This window comes from Mustelus asterias, chromosome 9 (genome assembly GCF_964213995.1).
Source record: "Mustelus asterias chromosome 9, sMusAst1.hap1.1, whole genome shotgun sequence".
In the NCBI taxonomy this organism is placed as follows: Eukaryota; Metazoa; Chordata; class Chondrichthyes; order Carcharhiniformes; family Triakidae; genus Mustelus; species Mustelus asterias.
The window spans coordinates 41,838,040-41,863,186 of NC_135809.1; the positions used below are offsets into that span (position 1 = coordinate 41,838,040).

Here is a 25,147-nt window from a genome sequence, read left to right on the forward strand (position 1 = left end):
GGAGGGGAACTTGCAGGTGGTGGTGTCCCCATGTATGTGCTGCCCTTGTATTGGTATAGGGTAAAAAGTATTATTTCTTTTGTGCTATGCAGACAAAGCATACTGTTCATAGAGTAAATAGGGGAGAAGGAAAGGAGAGGATGTAGAATGTAGTGTTGCAGTCATAGCTAGGGTGTAGAGAAAGATCAGATATAAGGTAGGTCCATTCAAAAGTCCGATGGCAGCAGGGAAGAAACTGTTCTTGAGTCGGTTGGTTCGCGATCCCAGACTTTTGTATCTTTTTCTCGACAGAAGAAGGTGGGAAGAGAGAATGTCCGGGGTGCTAATTATGCTGACTGCTTTTCCGAGGCAGCGGGAAGTGTGGACATAGTCAATGGATGGAAGGCTGGTTTCCGTGATCAATTGGGCGACATTCACAAACTTTTGTAGTTTCTTGCAGTCTTGGGCACAGCAGGAGCCATACCAAGCTGTGATACATCCAGAAAGTATGCTTTCTTTGGTGCATCTGTAAAAATTGGAGAGTCATAGTGGACATGCCAAATTTCCTTACTGGAGAAAGTAGAGACGTTGGTGTGCTTTCTTAACGATAGTGTTGGCATGGAAGGATCAGGACAGGTTGTTGGTGACCTGGACATCTAGAAATCTGAAGCTCTCGACCATTTTCACTTCGTCCCCTTGATGTAGACAGGGGCATGTCCTCCGCTACGCTTCCTGAAGTCGATGACTATTTCCTTTGTTTTGTTGACATTGAAGGAGAGATTATTATCGTTGCACGAATTCAGCAGATTCTCTACATCTTTCCTGTGCTCCGTCTCATCATTGTTTGAGATTCGACCCACTACAGTGATGTCATCAGCAAACTTGAAAATTGAGTTGGAGCAGAATTTAGCCACACAGTCATAAGTTAATGAGTATAGTAAGGACACAGTCTTGCGGGGCACCAGTGTTGAGGATAATTGTGGAGGATGTGTCGTTGCCCATCCTTACTGATTGTGGTCTGTGGGTTAGGAAGTCTAGTATCCAGTTGTGTAGGAAGAAGCTGAGCCCTAGGCCATAGAGTTTGGAGATGAGTTTTGTAGGAATAATGGTGTTGAAGGCTGAGCTCTAGTCAATAAAGAGGAGTCTGACATAAATGTCTTTGTTACCAGGTGTTCCAGCGTTAACTGTAGGGCCAGGGAGACAGTGTCAGCTGTGGACCTGTTGCAGCGTTAGACAATCTGTAGTGGATCCAGGCAATCTGGGAGGCCGGAGTTGATCCATGCCATGACTAACCTTTTGAAGCACTTCATAATGATGGATGTCAGAGCCACCGGGCGATAGTCATTAAGGTATGCTGCCAGGCTTTTCTTTGGTACAGGTCATCTTCTTGAAGCAGGTAGGGACCTCAGATCAGTGTAAGGAGAGGTTAAAGATGTCTGTGAATACCCGTGCCAGCTGGTCTGTGCACTGAGTGCTCGTCTGGGTACCCCATCCGGGCCAGTCACTTTCCATGGGTTGATTTTCAAGTAGGCTGATCTGTGATGGTGACCTTGGATACCGGTTCGGCTGAGGCTTCCGGGTGGGGGAAAGGAGGGGTCCCCTCGCTGCCCTCTTGTTCAAAATGGGCATAGAATGTGTTGACTCATGGGGGAGGGTTGCATTGTTGCTGGCGATTCTACATGCCTTCATCTCTTAGCCTGTTATGTCTTGCAGACCTTGCGGTGGGAGTCCATATGGCTAGTCTGGGACTCTAGCTTGGTCCCGTACTGTCTCTTGCCAGCTTTGATAGTTCTCCATAGATCATATCTGGATTTCCTGTACAGGTCAGGGTCACTCGACTTGAACGTCTCAGACCTGGACTTTAGCAAGCAGCGAATATCCCTGTTCACTTACTGTCAAGCACTTGCTGCCGTTGTTTGTGGAAGAATGAGCTAGCATGGCTGATACAATGTTGGCTCTCCTCGTCAATAATGGCCTTTTGAGAGAGATGGCCTCAAAGGTTTGGGAAATGCTCAATGTATTCCAGAGCATCTCCTTTAACATTTTTGGGAGGTGGAATATTGGCTGGCCTGGTGTGAGTTGATACGAGTTTGGCAACATTCAAGGACAGACCTGGTATCTTACACGCAGAACTGAAGAGATCAAGAGTGGCTTGCAAATTTGGTGCAGAACGAACAACGACACCACAGTCATGCACAAACTGTGGTCAGATTTTTTGGCACAGAGGCGACCTGAGGTTAAAGTGTTTTCCACCTTGACAGTATTTAATTCTGACATCACAGGACAATTAATCTTTAAAAGGTGAACAGCCATTGCCAAGTTAATTGTAAGTAGTATGGGGACATATACTTAACATTCCATATACAGACCATAAGATGAATTAAGATGTGCTTGAAATTGCCAGAGCAAAAATAATTCTTAAAATGTGACATCCAGAAACAAAAATGTCAGTATTTCAGCCATTTAATCAGAGTTGAAAAGCTACAGAGAACTCTACTAAAGGGTAAAGCAGAGAGGAGAGGGGTCAACATAAGTGTAGTTGGATGACGGACAACACAGCGCAGTTGCAGACAAACTACTGTGGATGAGTAAGGATGACACATGAGTAGGATGAGTGTGAAATACCATGACAGCAGATCTTCTGGTAAGAGTAGCTTCAAGCAGGAGAGGAGGATCCAACAGCCTTCCATGATCCTGATCTGGATTTTGAAGGCGTTTGCTTCAGACCTCCCACTCAACACAACTGCAGTCACATGATGAAGCAATTGCAAGATTGTGAAGTTTTTCGTACATATATACTTTTGGAGCACCATCTATGGAGCCTCATAATTTACTGAGTTAAATGCTTTGCTCAGGCCAATGATAAAATGAAGAGTTCCTGATGTTGTTCTCTTGGACTTTTTTTGGATTTTCTGGCAACAAAGATCATGTCGGAGGTTCCTCTGGAAGGTCTAAAGCCACACTACCTCCCTGGAAGAATTTCCTCAGCCATAGAAAGTGGTGATTCAGGAGAATTAGTGTCAGATGTTTTTCCCTGCTTTGGACAAAAGGGAAACAGCTCAATAATTTCCATGGCATGATTTATCTCCCTTCTTGAAAACTGTTACAATTGTCGCATCCAAAGTTAGCTGGGGGACCTAGTGAGGAGTTATTTTCCTCCCAAATCTGTAGGATGAGTACATGGAGTCTTGATGCGAGAAAAAACTGATCAGCTTTGAAGGTTTCGGCTGAAATATGAAAGGCGAGTTCTGTTGTTTTTCATCTGTTTGATTGCTTGTTGCAGCATCGAATTCTACCAGAGTACTGGGTAACCTGGAAAACAGCAGCTGCCACAGTGGTTTCATGGTGGAGGAGTTGATGAAAATATTTTTCCCTGTGTTCATGGAGGGCATTGCCATCCTTAAGAAGAGAGACGTCATCCTGAGAGTGAAGGGAATTTTGTCCATTTGACATTGCTCTATATTGGTGGCTTTGAAAAACATAGAACTTAGAAAAGTACAGCACAGGAACAGGTCCTTCGGCCCACAATATTGTGCCGAGCATGGCACCAAATTGAACTAATCCCTTCTGCCTGCCCATGGTCCATATCCCTCTATTCCTTGCATAGTCATGTGTTTATCTCTAAACCCCTTAAACAGCCCTATTGTATCTGCCTCCACCACCAAGTTTTGCATGTCCATAATGGTCAGCATATTGTTGGTTCTTTTGGGTTTCTCTTCCCACCACTTGACCTTTAGCTTCCGGATTTGACTTTAGGCATTAGTCTTGAGCTGTTGAAATGCTGCCTTCCTAACTTGCGACCTTTGGTTGTTCTTCTAGGTAACAGAAGGTGCTCATTTTTGTTCTAGGAGGTCAAATATTTCAGCATTGTCACTGGGACTGGCTCAATGAAAAGAGTGATGCTCAAACCCAATGATCTAGGTGCAGCAGTCTAGTACAACAGACTTTATTTTATCACATTGTTCTGGAATTGAGTTGGATGTGTGAACATTTTCCAGGTTGGTCATGAGCTATAGTTGAAATTCCTCTGTTCAGCCTGTTGCCTTCGGGGTCAGACATTGATCTTCTTCCTCTTGATCCCTTGTGATGTCTTGGTGAGTGCTCAAGTTAAGTCCATGATCTGTCCAGGTGGCATCAATCCCTACATGGATTGAGTAATACAAACTTCATTTTGATCTTTGACCTGAACAATGACATAACCCTGGATGTGTCAATGCTTTGATCTAGGATGCCTCCATGTGGTTTTATTTTTGTCCTTCTGGTGGATAATAATTAGACCATGCTGAGCATACATTGTCAACAGGAGCCTGCCATTTGCATTGGCTTTTCCCAATGGTTCCACACCTGATGTAGGAGTTATCATCAATCCCAGCATTAAATACCCCCCCCTCACCCCCACCCGAATGATGATCTGTTCTTCTTTTGGAATGGCAGTGAGGATATCATCAAAGTCAGAGCAAAGGTTTTCCTTATCGGGGTCAAGGGTCAGATGGATGTGGCACATTTGTTATGAATTAGTTCTGCATGAAATGTCACAAGTTATTCATTCATACAACTGGAGAGTTCTGATGGTGCATTCAAGAGCCTATTCAGAATGCAAAACCAACTCTATAGATCAGCCTTTCCTTTCCTGCTGATTTGTCCTTCAGCTTCCTCTCCCAGGAAGATGTTTCAATGTTAATTTGGATTTTTAATACCTCACATGATATGATTGCAGTTCTTCATTTTGGATAGTCAGCCTTGAGATTATCCATTAATGTTCTAACATGCCAAGCTGCAAATTTTAGTATTTTCTTTCTTTGACAAGAAAGGTGGTGATCATGCAGGGTGTGGTTCTCCAATCAGGAGAAAGTGACACAGCTTATTTTAGCCCCCCTCCCCATTTGCAGTGAGCAGAAAGTATCCCGAAGGAGACTGCACAGCCACTGTCCACCAAAGACACTTTCGTCTTTACAGAGGTATCCAATGGGCTTCATGCAACTGTTGCCTTGTGCAGATTCTTGACTAGGGACTCCCAGTTTCACAGCTCTGTCCCCATCGCGACAGGACTTGGCATGGGCCCTGGTAGAAAGCTGCCTGTGCCCCTTAATGTAGGGCGCTGTCTTTGTCCACATGATCTCGATGGGTTGGTGCTCAGTGTCGAACCCACAATGACTTTGGCACCGCAGCAGCCTTCTGCCTTTACAGTTGGTGGGACACACAGTCTTCTTTTGCCTGCTTTGCTCTTGAGGATTTTTTGAACCTAACTTCTCCTGTCACCTCCCTGACCTTGTGACATGGATGGCCCTATGGAGCAAGGAGCTGTCGATGGCATTGCTTGATGGAACATGAGAGCATATAAGCCTCTCCGCCACATCGAGGTGCTAATCCAATCCCTGTGTTTTCACAACTAAATCCAGTTCTCCTATTCTGGACATGGAAGTTTGAACATAACAGTCTGCAACTGTGATAACAGAGACACTGTAAACTTCAGAAGTGTGTAAACATCAGAAGTGTACAAAATTAACAATATACACAAATAGTTCTAGAATACATTCTTGATCTCCACAGAATCCCAGATAGCAAAGCTTGCTAATGGTTGAAATCTAGGCAACTCCACTTCAAGTATGTAGAAGGATTCAAGTGGCACTTTATCACCTAAGCACCAGTTTACCCAGAATGTTTTCCCACTGCTTCCCAAAACAGTGCACCCTGTCCATTATGTGCCCCGGTGCACAGTGGACTCATCACGGAAACTGATTTGGTTTCAATCTTCCATTACCAAAAGTATTATCCTGAAATCTACACAGAGGGGGCCCAGTCCAGCATACTCTCCTTCCAAGGGAAATATTCATTAGTCACTAATACAGCTGACAAATACAGACTTGAATTCCCAATGTACAAATACAAATACCAGAACTGCCCATGAGTGACATAATGAGCAGCATAATCTGAGTCCATCGGCATTCTTCTTCAGTTCAAAGAATGGATATAGAGAACATTACATTGAAACCAATGTTTGAAATTCATCCCAAATTAGGTCAAGTCATAGTTAATGTAATCTTATTTCTTTGTTACTTAATGTTTAAATAAATAATGAGCAGTGTCAATTTTACTATAATAGCTAAGGCGAGATGACAGCAATAACTACAGAATATTGTTCCTCTATCTGGACAGCAGCTAAGCGATTGTCATATTTATCAAATGTCTGCCTACCTGCACTTACCTTCATGCAACAGATCTGCAGAACATCCTAGGCAACTTCTAAGTTTGCAACATTATCTTGCGCTTCCATCACAATACTGTAAATTAGGAAACTTCCACTTTCAAAAGTCATTTCATTGCATTCATAGATTGTAAATTTAAATTCACTGTAATTAACATGTATATGTCTGAGCAAAAGTAACATTGCACAAAAGTACTAGGAACTTCAGGCTGTATGAAATGCTCTTAAGATAGTATTCATTCATTGAGAGGTGATTAAAAAAAAAGGGAAAGAGCTTTACTACTGGAGCAAATGAATGAGGGTGTGCATCTGTGATTCCCTACACCTTGAAACTGATCTCAGCATCACTGTGATGCTAAACCTGAGCATGGGCGATATCACATTTGACCAAACTGGAAGTGAGGAGGATGGAAGGAAGTAGCCCTTACTCACTTGTAATTAACAAATCATAATTAGTCCTTTTCTAAAAAAGCCATCACAGTGCACTGACACAAGCAGACTCCCAGCATTCATTCCTTCATTCAGGCAAACCTGTTCATACTTTGATAAGATTGGGATAAATTTAACTAGATTTCATTTGCAACTGTGTTTTTTTGATTGTTGTGAATGCACAACACTGTCACTTTTTGCCTGCTACCCAGGAGCAACATCATATAGCCTAATGAAGGTGTTTCATAGCAGTACTTTAGAGGGAACATATACATTGATTTGTGCACTGCGGCACATTAAATAATTACAATTCAGTACATTTAGAAAAAAAGTGTTTCAGGTGTATTATTGAATTCTGAAACTAATAGTCAATCATACGTTTTTAGCCTTTTTGAAATCAGATCACCACATTTTGTTTCTCATGATGTTTCACAGTTCTGAGTTTAAAATAAGTGCTCCTAGTGGGCAGCATGTATTTGTAAAAATGGCTCTTGTATCTTTCCAAGAGAGCTGTCATTTGGTGTTTCTGGCTTGGTGGCACACAAGTGAACAATGTCTATGAGTGTCATAATGACAGCAATAAATTTGAATAGCATCCAAAAGAAAATGACCTTATAAAGTGCATGAGTGATACAGTTGTGAAGGTACCATTTTGCTAATTCTTCAACTGTAATTATCTTCTCTAATGTTATTTCCATATCTTTTATATTCTGCTTTTTCAAATATTTGTCCATTTCTTTTTCAAACCTTAATACCACCTGTCAGAACCATTCCATGTTATAGGAAGTCACAGATTGAAAAGGTTACAACCTTCAGTTAATGCTGCCTTGTTATCCTTTCAACCAATAAAACAATCTTTTGCTACTTACCTTCTCAAAATTTTTCAGAACACTGAAAATCTCCATTAACTTGACCATCTTTCATATTAATATGCTGTATAATTCCTTTCGTGGAAGTTAGAATTCCTAATGGGGGGTTGGGGAAAAGAATAGAGGGTTGTCCATGGGGAGAGAAGTAGTTGCCCAGGGAGGGAGGGGGCGTAGGGTTCTGGGAGGTGGTCGAAGGCAATTAATCCCAGGGGCTGCTTGGAGGCCTTGTTGGGAAGAGTCATGAGGTCAATGGCCTTTTGAGGGCAGGGATTGTAACAGACTTGGGAAGAACCTAGACTTTGGGGGGCAATAAAGGGGTTGGAGACTGAGGTGGGGATTTGAAGGCTTGGGAAGAGGTACAGGAGGGAGATTGGAGGGCTGGGTGGTGGGGAATGTTGGTGAATGCCAGATAACTAGGACTGCCCGGACCACTGGATCCTGCAGATAGGTGTAAAGGCATTTATCTCCTAGATCCAGCAGCTTTCATCTTGATGTAGTTGATGGGTTTCCTGAAGCTTGGGAAAACCAGCCAACTACATTTAAAAGTGAAAAGCTGAATAACAATGAATCCAGTTATCATATTTGAAGTGTTAACTTGCCCTCCTAGAGCAGGTTGATCACACGCCCACCTTCCCAACTCAATTAAAGCTGGAATTGGGTGGGTTGGAGGCAGGTTTGAATTGAGATTCTGATTTTTAAGACTTTAACCACCCAATCCAAGTCAATTTTATTTTTGATTAAAAGTCCCCCCCAAAGTGTCTGGAATGGAAGAGAGTAAAATTATAGTCACAAAATCTTTGGTGTTCTACAAATGAGAACATTCTTAAGTGGAAAAAAATTGATTTTAAGAGTGGGCCAAGACATTTCTGACTTCCCAACAGAAAGCTGAAGTAAAAACTGAAGATAAGAAGGGTTTGGTATAAATGGTAAAGTGAAACAAAATTATAGCAGGAAAATCAAACATATTTGAAGTTCAGACTGAGTCATTCAAAATTTATTTTAGACAAGCTTGTTGAGGCACTGGTTCTTCAAAACTAAGTTTTTCACATTCCTCCTTTTTGTGCTTCTTTCTCCACAGTGTTGCTCTTCTTTAAAAATAGCAATTATATTTTTACTTATTAGAATATTGACATTGATCATCATAACCATCGTCATCATTTTCAACTTGATCCCATTTACAGTGGATTTATCTGTAAAACAGGCCTACCTTGGAACCATCTCTTGCAGTCTCCATGTAATAAAAACATGACACACCAAAATGTTATACACTTTTTAGTTTTACCGGGAATGGGATAGATCTATGAGGCTATCAATCCAATTTGGACAGCAAAATATCGTTTTTTTTTAAGCCTGACTTGCACATTTTGTAATTACCAATATCACAGCCTGATGGCAATCTCTAATTGCTATCAGCCTAACATTACTCTTCTGCTATCAACTTCAGGAATCTGTCATTGTATATTGCACAGAGCACCACTAAGGTTGCAGACAGTAAAAGTGAAGAGAAGATCAATATAACTATCAGCAATTTGTGTTTAATTTATGCCAAATTTAGGTTTTAAAAGCCTCTGGATTGTAGCTGAGAAGCAAAACTGTTGGAGACAAGCAAGTTCACAGTTTTGACAAAGGAAAAAGAATGAGTAAGAACATCCTGATTTTAAGTTTGGATTTCAACATGTTAAGGGGAAGGGACAAGTGTCTGAGTTAGTGTTTATCTGCTTGGACTATATTCACTAAATTAAGCAGTGCAACAATTCAGTCTGGGGATATAATTTTACAAAAATGGAAATTGGCTGTTTGCAAAAAAACGCAAAAAATATAGAAGATGAAAATGGTTGAGTAAAGATTGAGAAACCAGATAATGTGCTTGGTATGCCCTTTCCCACACAAAATTCCAACAATCAATTCAATTGTTGCTCCTTCGTCTATCACGTGACATGGAAAGCCAAAATTAAGTGAGTAACAATCAGCAGTCAGTAAATGGAAATGCGTGGCACTTACTTGAACTGGAAAAAAATGGGCACCTGAAAAACCATTTACTGGTTGGGAATAGTATATATAAACATCTGACCATGATTGGAACAGGAACCACAACATGAGCTGCAGTATAGGGGAAGAAAGTCCAGGCCATGTGTGTGTGACCACTACGTCATTTAAAAAGTCAAAAGAGCTTGCATATTTTTTAATGTGCATGCTTTCCTCAGGTATATTGTCAAGAGGTTTATTAAGACTTCATGGCAGAGTCCATTTACTTAGAAGCACTGAGGTACAGATATATTTAGGACAACATATAGGCTTTAACGTGAGTCTAAATGGATTTTAATAATGTACCCCATAAGCTGTTGACACTGATCAGTGAGATGGGTTTTTTCAAAAGGTGTAGTCATCCTGCTTATGATTTTTTAAAATGATTTGAACTTTAATTATAACAATGATTTTAAAATAACAGTTTACTAAATGGCCTGCAGTTATAAAAATAAAATTATCCTCTGAAAAACAAGCTGGCTATTGTTACAGTAAAACCAGTGAGCTTCTGGTGTGTATAATTATACATATCTATCTACAGGCATTCTTACCCATAGACACACAGCTCTCCCCCTGGGGTTCAGTTGCTAAATCATTGCTAGTCTCATGTCCAAAAAATATCTGAAAATAATTGTGAACTTGATTTTATTTCCATTATTATGAAATAAACTGATCTGCTCCAGCATGTGTTATTTATGTCTGGGATACAGATTTGGTGGGGTTCTTAGAGGAACTCATTGATGCTTAATCCTTCCATGTGCACTCAGACTTGTGCCAGCAAATGAACTGACTGCAATCTGGGTTTGCTGTGGGCAAAACAAATGGGTTGAGTTCACACAGGTGCAGTGCCAACTAGGTCAAAGGGCATCAATCTCGGTTTTACTGGCCTCATTGTTGCTCAAGTGTAGGGCAAGGGAATCATATGATAATATTCTAATGCACATAAGGTGATAATGAACATAACCAGCCTGACGATTTTGCAATTGTAAGAGATATCCCCTTTCGTTGTGCAGTTTTGTAGCCCTTCACGATGCTCCTAGTCTTAAATCACTCAACTCCTAACTTGATCCAGGTCGTTGCAGAGGATATTCCCAACACAGACACACCATCAAGAGAAAGGCTAACAGTACAATATAAACACTAATCACTGACTGTGCAACTCCCATTTAGACAACAAAATGGTTCTCACCTGTTCTGGGGAGAGTTTATGATTCGTCTGTTCTGAATGTGCTGAGGATTTCAAGTGGTCCTCCTCATAATTATCTGCCATCAGCTTCATTCTGTTCTGGGTCTGTGAAAAAGAAACAAGATATTCATATCCATTTGGTTAGCCACCTTCACTGATACATATTTATGCTCCTTTTAAGTGAATGATTGACAATACTGTACGTCCGACCTTGGCAGTTAGATGTACCCTTGGGGTGAGGGAGGGTAAATAACTTTTAGCATATTCTCTCTTACTTCATGTGTCATTAAGGAAACTTTAAAAAAGATATGTATATATAAACTAATATTGGGCCATACAAGTGAAGCTCACTAAGTTCGAGCTTGCAGGCATTGCTGACATCCATTCATGCTGAAACAAGTTAACCTAGCCCTGTCCCTTTACTTAACCCCCTGTTTCTTCCCCATCTCCAATGCATATAGGTCTCATCAGGTTCTTCCATAAGAGGTGATTTTGAAATGGGGTGTACATCAGGCGGGTGATGGGAAGGGTGGTTACGATAAACAGATCATACAATAAACAAGGTGTCTGAAACATTTCAGTGGTCAAGCTTAGATCTTATGGGAGCAGCAAGCTGCAAGCACAAATCTAGCACCAATAAGTAGCTTGCTCTTCTGGGAACAGTGGGAAATCAGAGAGCTCATTGATTTAATTCTCCACCTCGGTCTCCTGTGCTGCTCCAATGCAGCTTAACTTCAATTTGAGAAACAGCACCTCAACTTTTAATTCTGCTTGGTTGCCTCTGTGGAGCAGGCAGCTAATCCTGCTCCCTGTCTGCCCTGGGAAACTTCTCTGGAGGTATGAATGGTTGAGGAGCCATCCCAATGTGCATCTCCGATTTTTCTCAGCTTCCCCCCCTCACCCCTGTCTTCACAGGGCCAGAAAATTCAATCAATTAAATCTGTTTTTCCCCCACAAATGCCGTCTGACCTGCATCTTTCATCTTCTAAATAGGAACATTAACCATTCTAGCCTCTATGCTTAATATGGATCCAGGACTGTTATTAAGTTCACTTGCTACAGCTTGTTGACTAATCTCTTTATGTGCACCTTGAAGCCATTACAAAAGATCAACTGTACACAATCAAAATGCCAAAAAAAGGATAATCCCTTAATAACTATTATTACTTAGGAAAGGAGTTTGTATGTACAGGTACACCAACTATTCTGCAGCCTTGATACTAGCGAAGCTCATTTCTGGAATACTTCCTAAATTTATCATAATGTCCCAAATGGAATGATGGTACATTTGGGTTACCTGGAGAAGAAGGGTGTGTGTACCTACAGACAGTACCTACATTGTGGGCTTAAATAAATACCACTTTCTACAGTTTTGCATGCTGAAGCAGGAATCCATTCTATCAATTCATTTATTTTTTTAAACATTGCTATTTTACTTGCAACATCTAATAACTGATTTTCTGCAGATGGAGGCGAACTTCTCAGTTTGGGAGTGCCACAAAGAAGAACAATTTTGCTGACACAGCGCTTGGAACTATCACAGAGTCACAAACCGCTTGCCCATTCGGTGGTCTGTCTCTCCACAATAATCTTAACTTAACTGCATATTGGTGAAATCAATTACAAAGTTGTTGCGCTGCTGAGTTTCAATGAACCAATGGTGAAGCCGGGCTGAATTCTGGTCAGGAGCCCCGCAGTGGCTGGAGCAGGACCCTGGAGATTTTTGAGGAGTGGGTCAATTAAGAGACATGCAAGGATTCAATGATTAGTTAGTGAGGGGGCAAGTTGCTCAGGCAACAGTGCCTGAGGCGTGGGGTCAACCAATTCCATCAGCGGCCTCCCCGATAGGCCATGGAACACCCATCAAGAAGGGCGCCCCTGGGAATTTATTGAGAAACACCCGGTTTACTTGGCTGTCTTCCCATGCGGTTCGCAGGCCTTACTGAAGCAGGCAAAATGCCCACAGGGTAGTGAAGTGGTACCTAATGGGGCCCTTGAGTAGCTCAATTGGCCATGAAATGAGCGGCTGCACCGCTGAGGATCCCGCTGCAGGCAATGTGCTTTGGTAGTGGGAAGATGTTGGACTTCCCTCCCGAAATCTTCCTTCACCAAGTTACCAGTGTCCCCACTACCCAACCCATCTCTAAGGGCAGGGAAAATTCAGCCCCAGATGTCTCTTAGGCTTAGCACTGGTCACATAATTGATTGGTAGATGTTTCCTGTTTTTGACTTTCCTATTACAAGAAGGGGTGGCCCATTGGTTCCACCCGGTGATGTTAACTGAAACATGGGGTTGGATTTTAATCTCTAAATGGAGGTGCGAATTGGGTCACAAATTGTTGAACTTCTTGTCGCTCGCTACTCATATCGAAAGCCCTCGCTCAAGGCTTTTTTTGGGAAAGAGAAGCAGCAGCCAGGGAAGCAGTGAGGAGGAGGCTCAGCAAGAGGGAGGGTGCATGAGGAGGAGATTCAGTGAAAGGGAAGTTCAAAGAAGGAGAGGGCCGATGAGTGGGCAATTTAACGAGTACAATCGGTGGCAACCAGGAGATGCAGTGAGGTGAAAGGCTGGGGAATGGAAGAGGTAATGAGTTGGAGGCTTGGGGAGCCAGGGGAGGTGGCGGCAAGTAAAAATTAATTTATTTTACTTTAGAAGTTATTTCATTTTACAAATGTGTGCATTTAGCAATGGTTGCTTGGTGGTACTGAACTTGAGCACAGCTGAAAACAAAGCGATATGTTGTCAAAGCTTTTCATCTGACACTCAGGGCAGAATCGTAAAAATACCAAATTTTGAAGAGAACAACAATTCATACTGCATGTGAAAAGGGTGCTGATTGGTTGGCAAGTGGACTCTGATTGGTGGAGGCATTGCCATGGAGAATGCACCATGGAACAACTATCTCCCAAGCTCTTGTTTAAATTCAAACCAAGCAAGTCGATTCAATAAGATCACCTCTCATTCTTCAAAACTCCAGTGACCATTGGCCCAACCTGCTCAACTTTTCCTCATAAAACAGCCCTTTCATTCCAGATACCAACCTACTGTACCTTTTCTGAACTGGTTCCAATGCAGGTATATCCCTCCTTAAGTAAGCCAACCAAAATCACACAAAGTACTCCAGATGTGGTCTTATCAATGCCCTGTACAGCTGTAGCAAGACTTCCCTACTTTTATATTCCATCCTGCTTGAAATAAAGGGTAACAAACCATTTACCTTTCAACTATTTGCTGTACTTTCATGCTGTTTGTGATTCATGTACAAGGACACCCAGATCCCTTCATATCACAGTATTCTGCAGCCTCTCTTCATTTTAAATAATATTCTGCTTTTCTATTCTTCTCACCAAAGTGGACAACCTCACATTTTCCAACACCATATTGTATCTGCCTAATTTTTGTCCTCTCACTTAATCTATCCATATCCTTTGTAGATTATTTCGCCTGGATTATCAGAGTCATGGAGACCCCACGAACCTTCCAAAATGGCTGGTGGGACTCGGATTTGGATGTTCTGGCCACACTTCCAACATATGTCATTTTTGTTGGTGGGGGAAAGGGGGCCGGGCCGAGTTCAAATTGACCCTATGTTTGCTGTAGCAAGGGTCATAGCCTGCAGTGTGGAAGTTACATATTTTTAGAGTAGACTTGTATGCTCTTGAAGGGCAGAAAGGGTCTGTTGAACTGTCAAGTTATTTCAACCTCCAGCCCTTTAAAAATAAAAGAATCCTGCATCAGTGAGAGGAAAAAACAATCAGATCAATCAGTTACAATAGTTATTTGTTGGCATTAGCCTAAGGGCTATCATTGTGTCATTATTAATGGCTGACTGTTTTCCACAACCGATAATTATCCCAACAGTGGGTCCCTGGGTTCACATTTTCAGTGGCAACTCAAAGAGGTTAAAAAAGGATTAGCTACATTTTATGTGGGGTTAGGAGTATAAGCCTGTTTGCTTTATAAGGCATTACATAGTTGAGGGGATTTAAAAGTTAGTATCAGCTTCTTTTTATATAGTGAAGGCTGTAACAGATATTTAAAACATTTTTCATCACTCGAGTTCTGCCCTTGGTGGATACTGGGTGAATTAGCATGGAGGGAGTCAAGGCAAAGGATGGTGGATGAGTTGGCATTGGAGCAATAAGGGGTCATGAGTTGGCATCTAGAATATGAGGGTCCATGGAGGGTGAATGGGTCAATGAGTTAGCATTGAGGGGTATGAGGGAGTCATTGGGGATGGGTGAGGAGCACATGTTTGAATGAGTTGGCATGAATAAGTAATTGATGGTGGGGAGGGCCTAAAATTTGAGCAAACAACTGGGATGAAAGCATGCCTTACAAACAGCCTGCCATGATACTCAGAAGCCTGTGATAACTTCTAATTTGCAACCAGGAGCAGTGGGCCTGATCCAACCTGCACAAAATGAAGAACCTGCCATTCAGGGCAGCTTTTCTCAAATCTGGTGCAGCAAGCTAGGAAAATCCCTGGTACGCGTTACCCACCTCGGGAGTGAAAATCCTCACAATTTGTCTTCCTACATATCTTTGTATTGTCAGCAAATTTGGCCACAATTCATTTGGTTCCTTCATGCAAGTCATTAATATAGATTGCAAATAGTTGAAGCCCTAGCACTGATCCTTGTGGCATCCCACTAATTATAGTTTGTCTGTCTAGAATGATCTATTATCCTGACTCTATTTTCTGCTAGTTAAGCAATCCTTTTTATCCATGCTAATATATTACCCCAACACTCTGATCTTGTGCAGTAACCTTTTACATGTCCCCTTATGCCTTTTAGAAATCCAAATACACAATATTTACTGGTTTCCCTTTATCTACTTGCTTGTTATTTCCTCAAGGAACACAAATAAATTTGACAAACATGATTTCCTTTTCACAAAACCATGTTGACTTTGTTTGATTGTATTATAATTTTCTAAATGTCTTGATACTACTTCTTTAATAATGGATTCTAGCATTTTCCTAATAACAGATGTTAGGCTAACTGGCCTATAGTTTCCTGCTTTCTGTCTCCTTCCTTTTTGTGGAGATGCTGGCGTTGGACTGGGGTAAACACAGTAAGAAGTCTCACAACACCAGGTTAAAGTCCAACAGATTTATTTGGTAGCAAAAGCCACTAGCTTTCGGAGCGCTGCTCATAGAAATCATAGAAACCCTACAATACAGAAAGAGGCCATTCAGCCCATCGAGTCTGCACCGACCACAATCCCACCCAGACCCTACCGCCATATCCTACCCGCTAATCCACGCATCCCAGGGCACGAAGGGGCAATTTTTAGCATGGCCAATAAACCTAACCCGCACACCTTTGGACTGTGGGAGGAAACCGGAGCACCCGGAGGAAACCCACGCAGACACGAGGAGAATGTGTAAACTCCACACAGACAGTGACCCAAGCCGGGAATCGAACCCACGCCCCTGGAGCTGTGAAGCAGCCGTGCTAACCACTGTGCTACCGTGCTGCCCGTCAGCTAAGTGGGAGTTCTGTTCACAAACAGGGCATATAAAGACACAAACTCAATTTACAAAATAATGGTTGGAATGCGAGTCTTTACAGGTAGTCAAGTCTTAAAGGTACAGACAATGTGAGTGGAGAGAGCGTTAAGCACAGGTTAAAGAGATGTGTATTGTCTCCAGACAGGACAGTTAGTGAGATTTTGCAAGCCCAGGCAAGTCATGGGGGTTACAGATAGTATGACATGAACCCAAGATCCCGGTTGAGGCTGTCCTCATGTGTGCGGAACTTGGCCATCAGTTTCTGCTCAGCGACTCTGCGTTGTCGTGTGTCATGAAGGCCACCTTGGAGAACGCTTACCCGAAGATCAGAGGCCGAATGCCCGTGACCGCTGAAGTGTTCCCCAACAGGAAGAGAACACTCTTGCCTGGTGATTGTCGAGTGGTGTTCATTCATCCGTTGTCGGAGTGTCTGCATGGTCTCCCCAATGTACCGTGCCTCGGGACATCCTTTCCTGCAGCGTATCAGGTAGACAACGTTGGCCGAGTTGCAAGAGTACGTACCGTGGACCTGGTGGATGGTGTTGTTCTCACATGAGATGATGGCATCCGTGTCGATGATCCGGCACATCTTGCAGAGGTTGCTGTGGCAGGGTTGTGTGGTGTCGTGGTCACTGTTCTCCTGAAGGCTGGGTAGTTTGCTGCGGACAATGGTCTGTTTGAGGTTGTGCGGTTGTTTGAAGGCAAGAAGTGGGGTGTGGGGATGGCCTTGGCGAGATGTTCGTCTTCATCAATGACATGTTGAAGGCTCCAGAGAAGATGTCGTAGCTTCTCCGCTCCGGGGAAGTATTGGACGATGAAGGGTACTCTGTCTGAGTTTATCATGCAAAACTCCAGAATATCTACCCAAATTTCTATTCTAGATTATTTGTCTTTGATCAATTCGGCATGGTATTTCTTTGCTTCCAGTTGTTAAAGAACAAATTATTCCATTTAGGATTTAGTCACCTGTTTGAACCTCTTCCTATTACTATCCAGAAGCAAACTCTTTTCATACAGTTGTTAATCAACTTAACTAATTGATTGATCAACATTCTCCTGCGCTGAGCCAACTATCACAGTACAGACACGCAATAGAGACACTATCATGTATTTCATATGAAGGCCAAAGATTTATTAGAGGAGGCTTTCTGATTCTTGGCTTCATTGGGTTCAGGGAGGAGTTACTGGGGATGAATTTTGATGGATGGGGGGAGGCGGGTGTGGGGGGGTGAGTCTCCTGCTCATCTCTTGGAAGATCAATGGAAGAAGCAAGTAAACCATAGGAAAAATACAGTTTTCTCGGGTTCCATAGCTCTTCCACAAAAGTTACTGCAGGGGAACAGGAGGACCACCATGGAAATGTACCCTCCAGCATCAGAAAAGCCTTGCAGTGAGGTAAAAGAGCAATAACTTCATTTATATAGCACCGTTAATATGGTAAAATGCTCCAAGGTGCTTCACAGGAGCAGCATCAAAGAACACTAGTCATCAAGTCACATAAGGAGATATTAGAAAAAGAAAAGGTCAGCTTTAAGAAGCATCTTCAAGGAAGAGAGGTTTAGAGAGGAAATTCAGGAGCTTAGTCTGTAGGCTATTGGAAGCATGGCTGACGATGGTGGGGTGAAGGAAGTAGGGATGTGTAGAATTGGAGATGTGCAGAGGTTACAGGGATAGGGAGTGGCGAGTCCATGAAGGGTTTTGAAAACAAGGATAAGAATCTGAAACCTGTGGTATAATAAGTTGCAAGATCATGAATACTGTATAATGTTGAACTCCTTCAGATCTGGTGTCGCATGACGTATAAGTGCCCATTACCAACATTCAATATACCATTAAAAGATAAGGATTTAATTTTGTCATGTGTTCTCCCAATCATCCACTATAACATTAGCAGTAGAGTTGCAGAAACCCCAAATAAAATGAGTGTGGAATTTTCCATTCTAGAGGTTAATCGCGGTAGCAGGTGGGAAATTGGACACCTCAATGGATGTGTAAGTTAATTGAAGTGAAACATACGTGAGTATGTCCTTTGCAGGTTTCCTGACATCTCACAGCCATCAGGCAAGGACTAAGCCTTTTATCTGGCCTCCCACATGGCATTCCCACTTCACGCCACCCCTTCACTACTTCCAGGTAAAGGACATCCTGAAGGACCAGAAACGGGTGTGCTTCCCGTTCATACATGAATGCACACGTAGACATTGCTCTTTAGCCCGGATGATGAGAGTCATGTGCAAGTCGTCTTGGGCTGACACTTCTCTGCATGTCTTTAGCACCCTCAAATCTCTATAAAGATTGCTTTGGCATCAGAGAAGACTAACCGCATGATCCCTTGTTCAGCCATGGCCATGTACCCTGGAGGATGGAGATTTGGAGTCATGAGTTGGCTGACTCCACCAACCATGCCCCTTGGAGGCATCCATCTCATTGCTCCCTCATCCTTCTCATGAAACAGGAACAAATCTGCTGCAATGCAGGCTTCGCCATCCAGAGAACACAAGTGAGCATTTTTGACATCCAGTTGCCTCATAATTGTTAAGGTGTCTCTTTAGTCCACCACTTGTGCTGACCTTGAATTCCACCCATCTGAAAAGACCCTCCTCACACTTCACATGTCTTGTGCAACTTTGTCACCAAGAGCAGCCTTGAAAAAATGGTGTGCATAGTTTTTCAGTCACTTTTCACCACCTTCTACCCTTCCCGTCACCCACCAACTTACACACATCATCACGGACCCACCCAATGTCACCATTTCTTTCTCCCCTGTCACCTTTGAACCTCCCCTTGTGATCCACAACCTGCCTCCACATGCCTTTCCTCCCCTCAGAGCCAATGTCTATTACTATCCGCTCACCTTATCTCTGCCTGTTATCTGAGCCACACATTTTGTCCTCCTTTGTGACCCACCTGATGAGACCTTCACTTACCAGATGCTCACCCTGGGCCTGACATTTTGCTGCATCCCATGTACCCCTCTGACTGTGACTGTTCTCTCCTATCACCAGTATCCTGAGAACACCCCCAGTACCTCACCCTCTTTACACTCTTCCTCATCCCCACCTACCTTGTCCGGATCACTGAACCTCTGCTGCACAATTAGGAGACAAAAATGAGAGTGTGTGTGGAATAAATGAATAACTTACGCACAATATTTAGCTATAATACAAGTGGGAAAGGAACGAGTTACAACAGTGAATTTATAAGCTCAGTATTTTTGCAGAACAGAAATCTGCTTTGAATCAAACAGTAACCAAGTACCAGAACAACACATGAAATATAGAACCAGCGATAGGAAGGAGGTGGAGTAAGTTGGTAATTCCAGTGAGTGCTCCAGACATTATTCTAAACTGGGAATTAATTTTACATGGAGCTTCTATTCTTTTAGCGTGTTATCCAGGATTTTCCTTTTATTTTGTATGATATGTGGACTAAATGGGTGAAATTTAATGTGGGCATCAAATGTGTTTCTCATTGACTGGACAGCCAGTGAAAGCCCCAGATCGCCTCCTTTCACCAAATTAAATGGCAATCAGGCAAGTACCTGAGCAGTAACAGGCCTTTCCTGGGATCAAGGACCCCGAGGGTAGAAACCTGAGTTGCCAGCCAGAGTTTGGCAGCTGTGTATTGCTTGGCAGCGCCACTGGGGAGGCAGTGATTGCTGCTCTTAATACGCATACCCAAGGACCAGGATTGCCGAGGTACCCAGGTCATAGCTGTGTGAGGGGGGTGTCACGAGGAGATGGGAGGGATGTCAGATGCAAGGAAAGGCAATTGGCTCTCAGATGCACCCCACCTTTGTGATGCCGGGTCCCTCTATGAGGCAGTGAATGCCTAACAATAAGGGACTCCTGGACGCCGGCTCACTTTTGCATTTCCCGTATGACAAATAAATACAAGCAGTGCAGGATGGGGCCCTTCAATGGGCATTAGTTGCCCAATGAAAGGGCATCAATTAGCAGTGAAGTTGATAGGCCATTCAAAGGCCCCAGCACCAGACTTAATCAAGGCAGATGTGGAAGGTGACAGGCTTCTCTGGGGAGGGCAGTAAATTCTATCCCATATGCTTTTTGATCATTTGTTAAGTTTCTTTCTTACTGGGGAGTGTATGGTACTGAAGGGCAGCTGTTGCTGTCTGTTTGGGCGAGGATCAGTTTGATGGCAGAATGTTTTGGTGGCAAGGCCTTTTAAGAAAAAAGCATTTACAGAATTAAGTCCCCTCAAGGAACCTTGAAGAGTTTGGCAGTTCAAATGACAGGCTCAATTAACTTGTTGTTTATATTCAATTCCATTGATGCAGTAAATAGGCCCTAAATATCCGGAAAAATAACACTGTAGAAATTATGTAGATATCAGGGTATAACATCAGTGGAAGCTGTTTGATTTCAGGAACAACAGCCTCACATGACAAGTACTGAACTATAACTACAGGTTTCTCAGCAGATTCCTGGAAAATAAAACACACAGGAGGCAGGCACCGAGTTACAAGACATTCATTCAGACCAGTTCTGATAACGTCACAAATGGTGAAATTGAGGCTCAAGGGGTTTATGAAAGTAGCAGAACTCAGGCATTCAATTACTCTGTAAACTTACTGCCAACCATTCGTTATTCTATGCAGTATGTTATGTATAGTTTTCACTTTTAATAAACTTACTCTTATGCGTGTTGAACATGGTACAGGTAGTACATCTTTAATGAAAGGGAATATGAGCTTAATTCCATGAATGGATTGGAGCAATAAATAGTGAGATAAATACATGCTTCTATCTATATTGTAGCTTCTACCTCTATATAACTTTTGCCTGTATTAGCTAGAAACACTCTCCAAATCAGTAAATTGATGCGCATTTAAGAGACAACAACTCTGAGACACAATGTAAAGATATTTTTGAAAATGTGCATAATTCAATATTAAGGTTTTTGAGGAGGGATACAAAACAATCTGGATGTTGCTTAGCACAGAACTGGAACCTGTGTGCATGGACAATGTAAGCTTCGGTTGAACCATGTGGATTAGTGTGAATACGTGGGATGAACAGAGTGTGGGGCAGAGGAACAAAATAAAAATGTGAAGAATTGCACTTTATAAACAAACGATTATGGTAAGATGGATGGTGTTCCAATGTATTTGACTGTGGTTGACTGTATCAACTTTCACCAAATACCTTATTTTAAGCTCAAATATTTACAGCAAAGACTTGGCATAGTTGACAATTTGTATTTGATACAAAGGTGGAACTTTGAACATTTGTGGGCAGCTTTCCCTTTGCCTATGATCCTTGGCAGACTTCTACTATGTTAGTCTTTGGGTCTCCATTCATGGACTGTCAGGTTGTGGCATGCTGACAAAGGTGAGATTCGATGCTTTTCTCTCATTTCCTTACTCTCCTTCAAAACCTAGCAATGGGAATCCCATTAGTTGGTAGTTATTAAAGTTTCGAAGGATTAAGCAAGAGGGCTTCATTGAAATAGAATTATTGATCCTACAGTTTTATTCCCTTTTTTCTCTGAAGTCATTACTGGCCTCCATTTGGTACAGTGACATAATTGAAATGGGCACTCATTGTGTGAAAGTGCAGGTGGAGTCCTGTGGAGATTGCAGCAGTTCTAAGACAATGGTTTGAATTGAACACCAGTGATGTTTCATGGTGATAATCAGTGTTTTAGGGTCAATACCTGCATGTTTGTGGACAAAAATCAGTAACACCTTTCAGTTTTCTGTGATGTAAGTGTGCAGCAGCATTCAAAAGCAGAGCAGCAAAGATACATGGAGGTCTAAAATCTGACGAGCATCAAAATACGGAACCGTGTTTCCAACTTAATTGCCAGTGGACAACGTATAACTCACATGTCTGACAACTACAATTGCATCCTTAAATGTATTGGTGTAGAATATGATTGTAAGTACACTCATAAACCAGGAGACACCATTCTGCTATAATTGGGCCAAAATGTCACACAATATATACTCTTCCCCCTAACCCTACATAACACTGGTGCAAATTGCCACTATATCAACATGCCAATGTTGCATGCTGGTTTATTTATTGTCCTCCTTGAATATCAAACCAATATAAAAACCACAATGCACCTATTTCATGTAACAAGTGTCCCAGGCACTACCATCACCATCTCTGGGTAAGTCCTGACCCAACTGCAGGACCGACCCAAGCAAGGTGGCAGCATTGTGGTATACAGTTGGTAGGAAGTTGGCCTGCAAGTTCTCAACATTGGCTCTGGACCCCATGAATTCTCATGGCATCAGGTCAAACATGAGCAAGGAACTGTCCTGCTGATTGTCACCTACCACCACCATTCAGTTGATGAATCAGTACTCCTTCATGTTGGACACAAATTGGAAGAAGCACTGAGGGTGACAAGAGACAGAATGTACTCTGGGTGGGAGACTTCAATGTCCATCATCATGAGTAGCTCTGTAGTATCACTACTGATTGAGCTGGTCACATCCTAAAGGACACAGCTGCTAGACTGGGTCTATGACAGGTGAAGGAACCAAGAGGGAGAAATCTACATGACCTGATTCTCACCAATCTAGCTCTTACAGATGCATCTGTCCATGACAGTATTGGTAGAAGTGACCATAACACACACCTTACAGAGACAAAGATCCATTTTCACATTCTGGATACCCTCCATCATCTTGTGTGGCACTATCACCATTGCAAGATGGGATAGATTTAGTACAGATTTAGTAACTCAAAATAAGGCATCCATGCGGTATTGTGAGCCATCCAGAGCAGCAGAATTATAGTCTTCCACAATATGTAAACTCATGACCCAGCATATCTCCCAATCTACCATTACCAACAAGCCAGGGGATCAATCCTGGTTCAAAGAAGAATCAGGAGAGCATGCCAGGAACAGTACCAGGCATACATAAAAATGAGGTGTCAACCTGGTGAAGCTACAACACAGGACTAGCAGCATTCCCGCAACCATTGAATCAGGTCAAAGCTCAGCAGTTTTGCCACATCCAGTCATGTGTCGTGGCGGAGAATTAAACAACTAACCAGAGGAACAGGCTCCACAAATATCCTCATCTGCATGGAAGAGATGCCCTGCACATTGGTGCAAAAGACAAAGCTGAAAAATATGCAACCATTTTCAGCCAGAAGTGCCAATTGGGTAATTCATCCTCCTGAGGGCTCCAGTATTGTGGATGCCATACTCTTCAGCCAATTTGATTCACACCATATAATATGATCACAAGGGAGACCAGTAACTTTTAAAAGTAATTTCAAATCCACAGTTATGAACTGAAAGAAATTATGTCACAAAATTTCATATTTTAATCAGATAAAATTACTGTATACGAGTTAAAGCAATTACTACTGACATAGTGTTAAGTCAAAAACTCTATTTTTAATTCCACCCAAGAATTCTGCTATATGTTATGGGTTCTGAAATCTCTTTCTGTTTTCCTGGAAACTAACCATGGCATGCCACAGCTTTCAGGAATGCACTTTTATTCTCCATGTTCACACTATTCTCCAAGGTATGCACTTTCTTGGGGCCCTTCCAGTAGCATCCAGCTAATTGACCCTACAACTCTCAAACACCTCATTGTTTTGGACTCCCGAGCTCAAGCATGGACCTCATTGCACACTTGCTTAGTGATTCCAACTCAAAATAACCCCTGATTTCTGATAGCTCTTTGCTTCTCAAGGACAATTAGGGATGGTAAACAAATGCTGGCCAAACCAGTCATGCCCACATCCTGTGAAAGATTAAACTTTTAAAATACCATAATTGAATCCCCTAATATCAATATCCTAGGGGGTTGCCATTGACCAGAAACTGAACTGTACCAACTATTTAAATACTGTGGCTATAAGAATAGAGGTTGGGAATTCTGCAGCGAGTAATTCACCACCCGACTCCCCAAAGCCTGTCCACCATATACAAGGCATAGCCCGTGGTCCACTTGCCTGGATGGGTGCAGCTCCAACAACATTCAAGAAGCTTGACACCATCCATGACAAATCAGGCCACTTGATTGCTGCCTCATCCACCATCTTTAACATTCACTGCCACTACCACCGATGCACAGTGGCAGCAGCATATACTAGTAACAAGATACTTGTCGGGCTCCTTCAACAGCATCTTCCAAACTCATGATCTCTATCACCTAGAAGGATATGGACAGCAGATGTATGTGAACACTAGGACCTGCAAGCTCCCTTCCAAGCCACACACCATCCTAACTTGAAGATTTGAAATACATCACTGTTTCTTCACTGTCACTGCGTCAAAATCCTGGAACCACCTTTCTGACAGCACCGTGAGTTTGCCTCTATCACATTGACTGCAGTTCAGGAAGATGGCTCCCCAACTTCTCCAGGACAATTCGGAAGGGAAACAAATGCTAGCCTAGCCAGGGATTTCCACATTTCATGAAAGAATGAATAAAAATACTTGGTCACATTCTGATGGTAAATCCAAAGTATTCCAAATTTACAACATTCTGACTTACCAGGGCTCTCTAAGTGAAGTAAAAGGTCACACCCCCAATATCAAGATCAATTTTTTTTTCACTGAAGCATTTTAGCCTTCACATTTCATAGTGTATTTAATTAGAGCAAGCTCTACTCAAATTGGTTATGATAGCATACCTCATACCTAAACAACCAAATTATTTTGTAGAAAATCCATTAGATTAGTTTCAATGAGTAAAATGATGAATTCTCCTACATAATTTTCACAAATTGGGAAAGAACAGGCTCTAATCCTACAAATGTGTAATTGGACTATTTAATGGGCAAGTAACTGGTCACCTAGGATACCACTAAATAAAAGTTTATTGCTGCCAAAAATCAGTCTGCGAGGTTACAGCTGCACAGCACACGACAATATCTCATTAAAACCATACATTAACCTTTCCGGTACTCAAAGTGCTCTGCAACTAAGCAGAACGATT

General features: G+C 42.3%; 1 protein-coding gene across 3 annotated transcripts in view; it reads right to left on the reverse strand.

Annotated features, from left to right (window-relative positions):
- Positions 1 to 25,147, reverse strand: part of erc1b (ELKS/RAB6-interacting/CAST family member 1b) — a 788,812-nt gene that overhangs the window by 168,059 nt on the left and 595,606 nt on the right. For 2 of the 3 annotated variants that reach the window (XM_078220074.1, XM_078220073.1), the window contains one exon: positions 10,697 to 10,798. In XM_078220074.1, the coding sequence (XP_078076200.1) occupies positions 10,697 to 10,798 (102 nt within the window). Of the gene's footprint in view, positions 1 to 8,450; positions 8,571 to 10,696; positions 10,799 to 25,147 lie in introns of those variants that run through there. The other variant, XM_078220075.1, reaches the window with a different exon arrangement.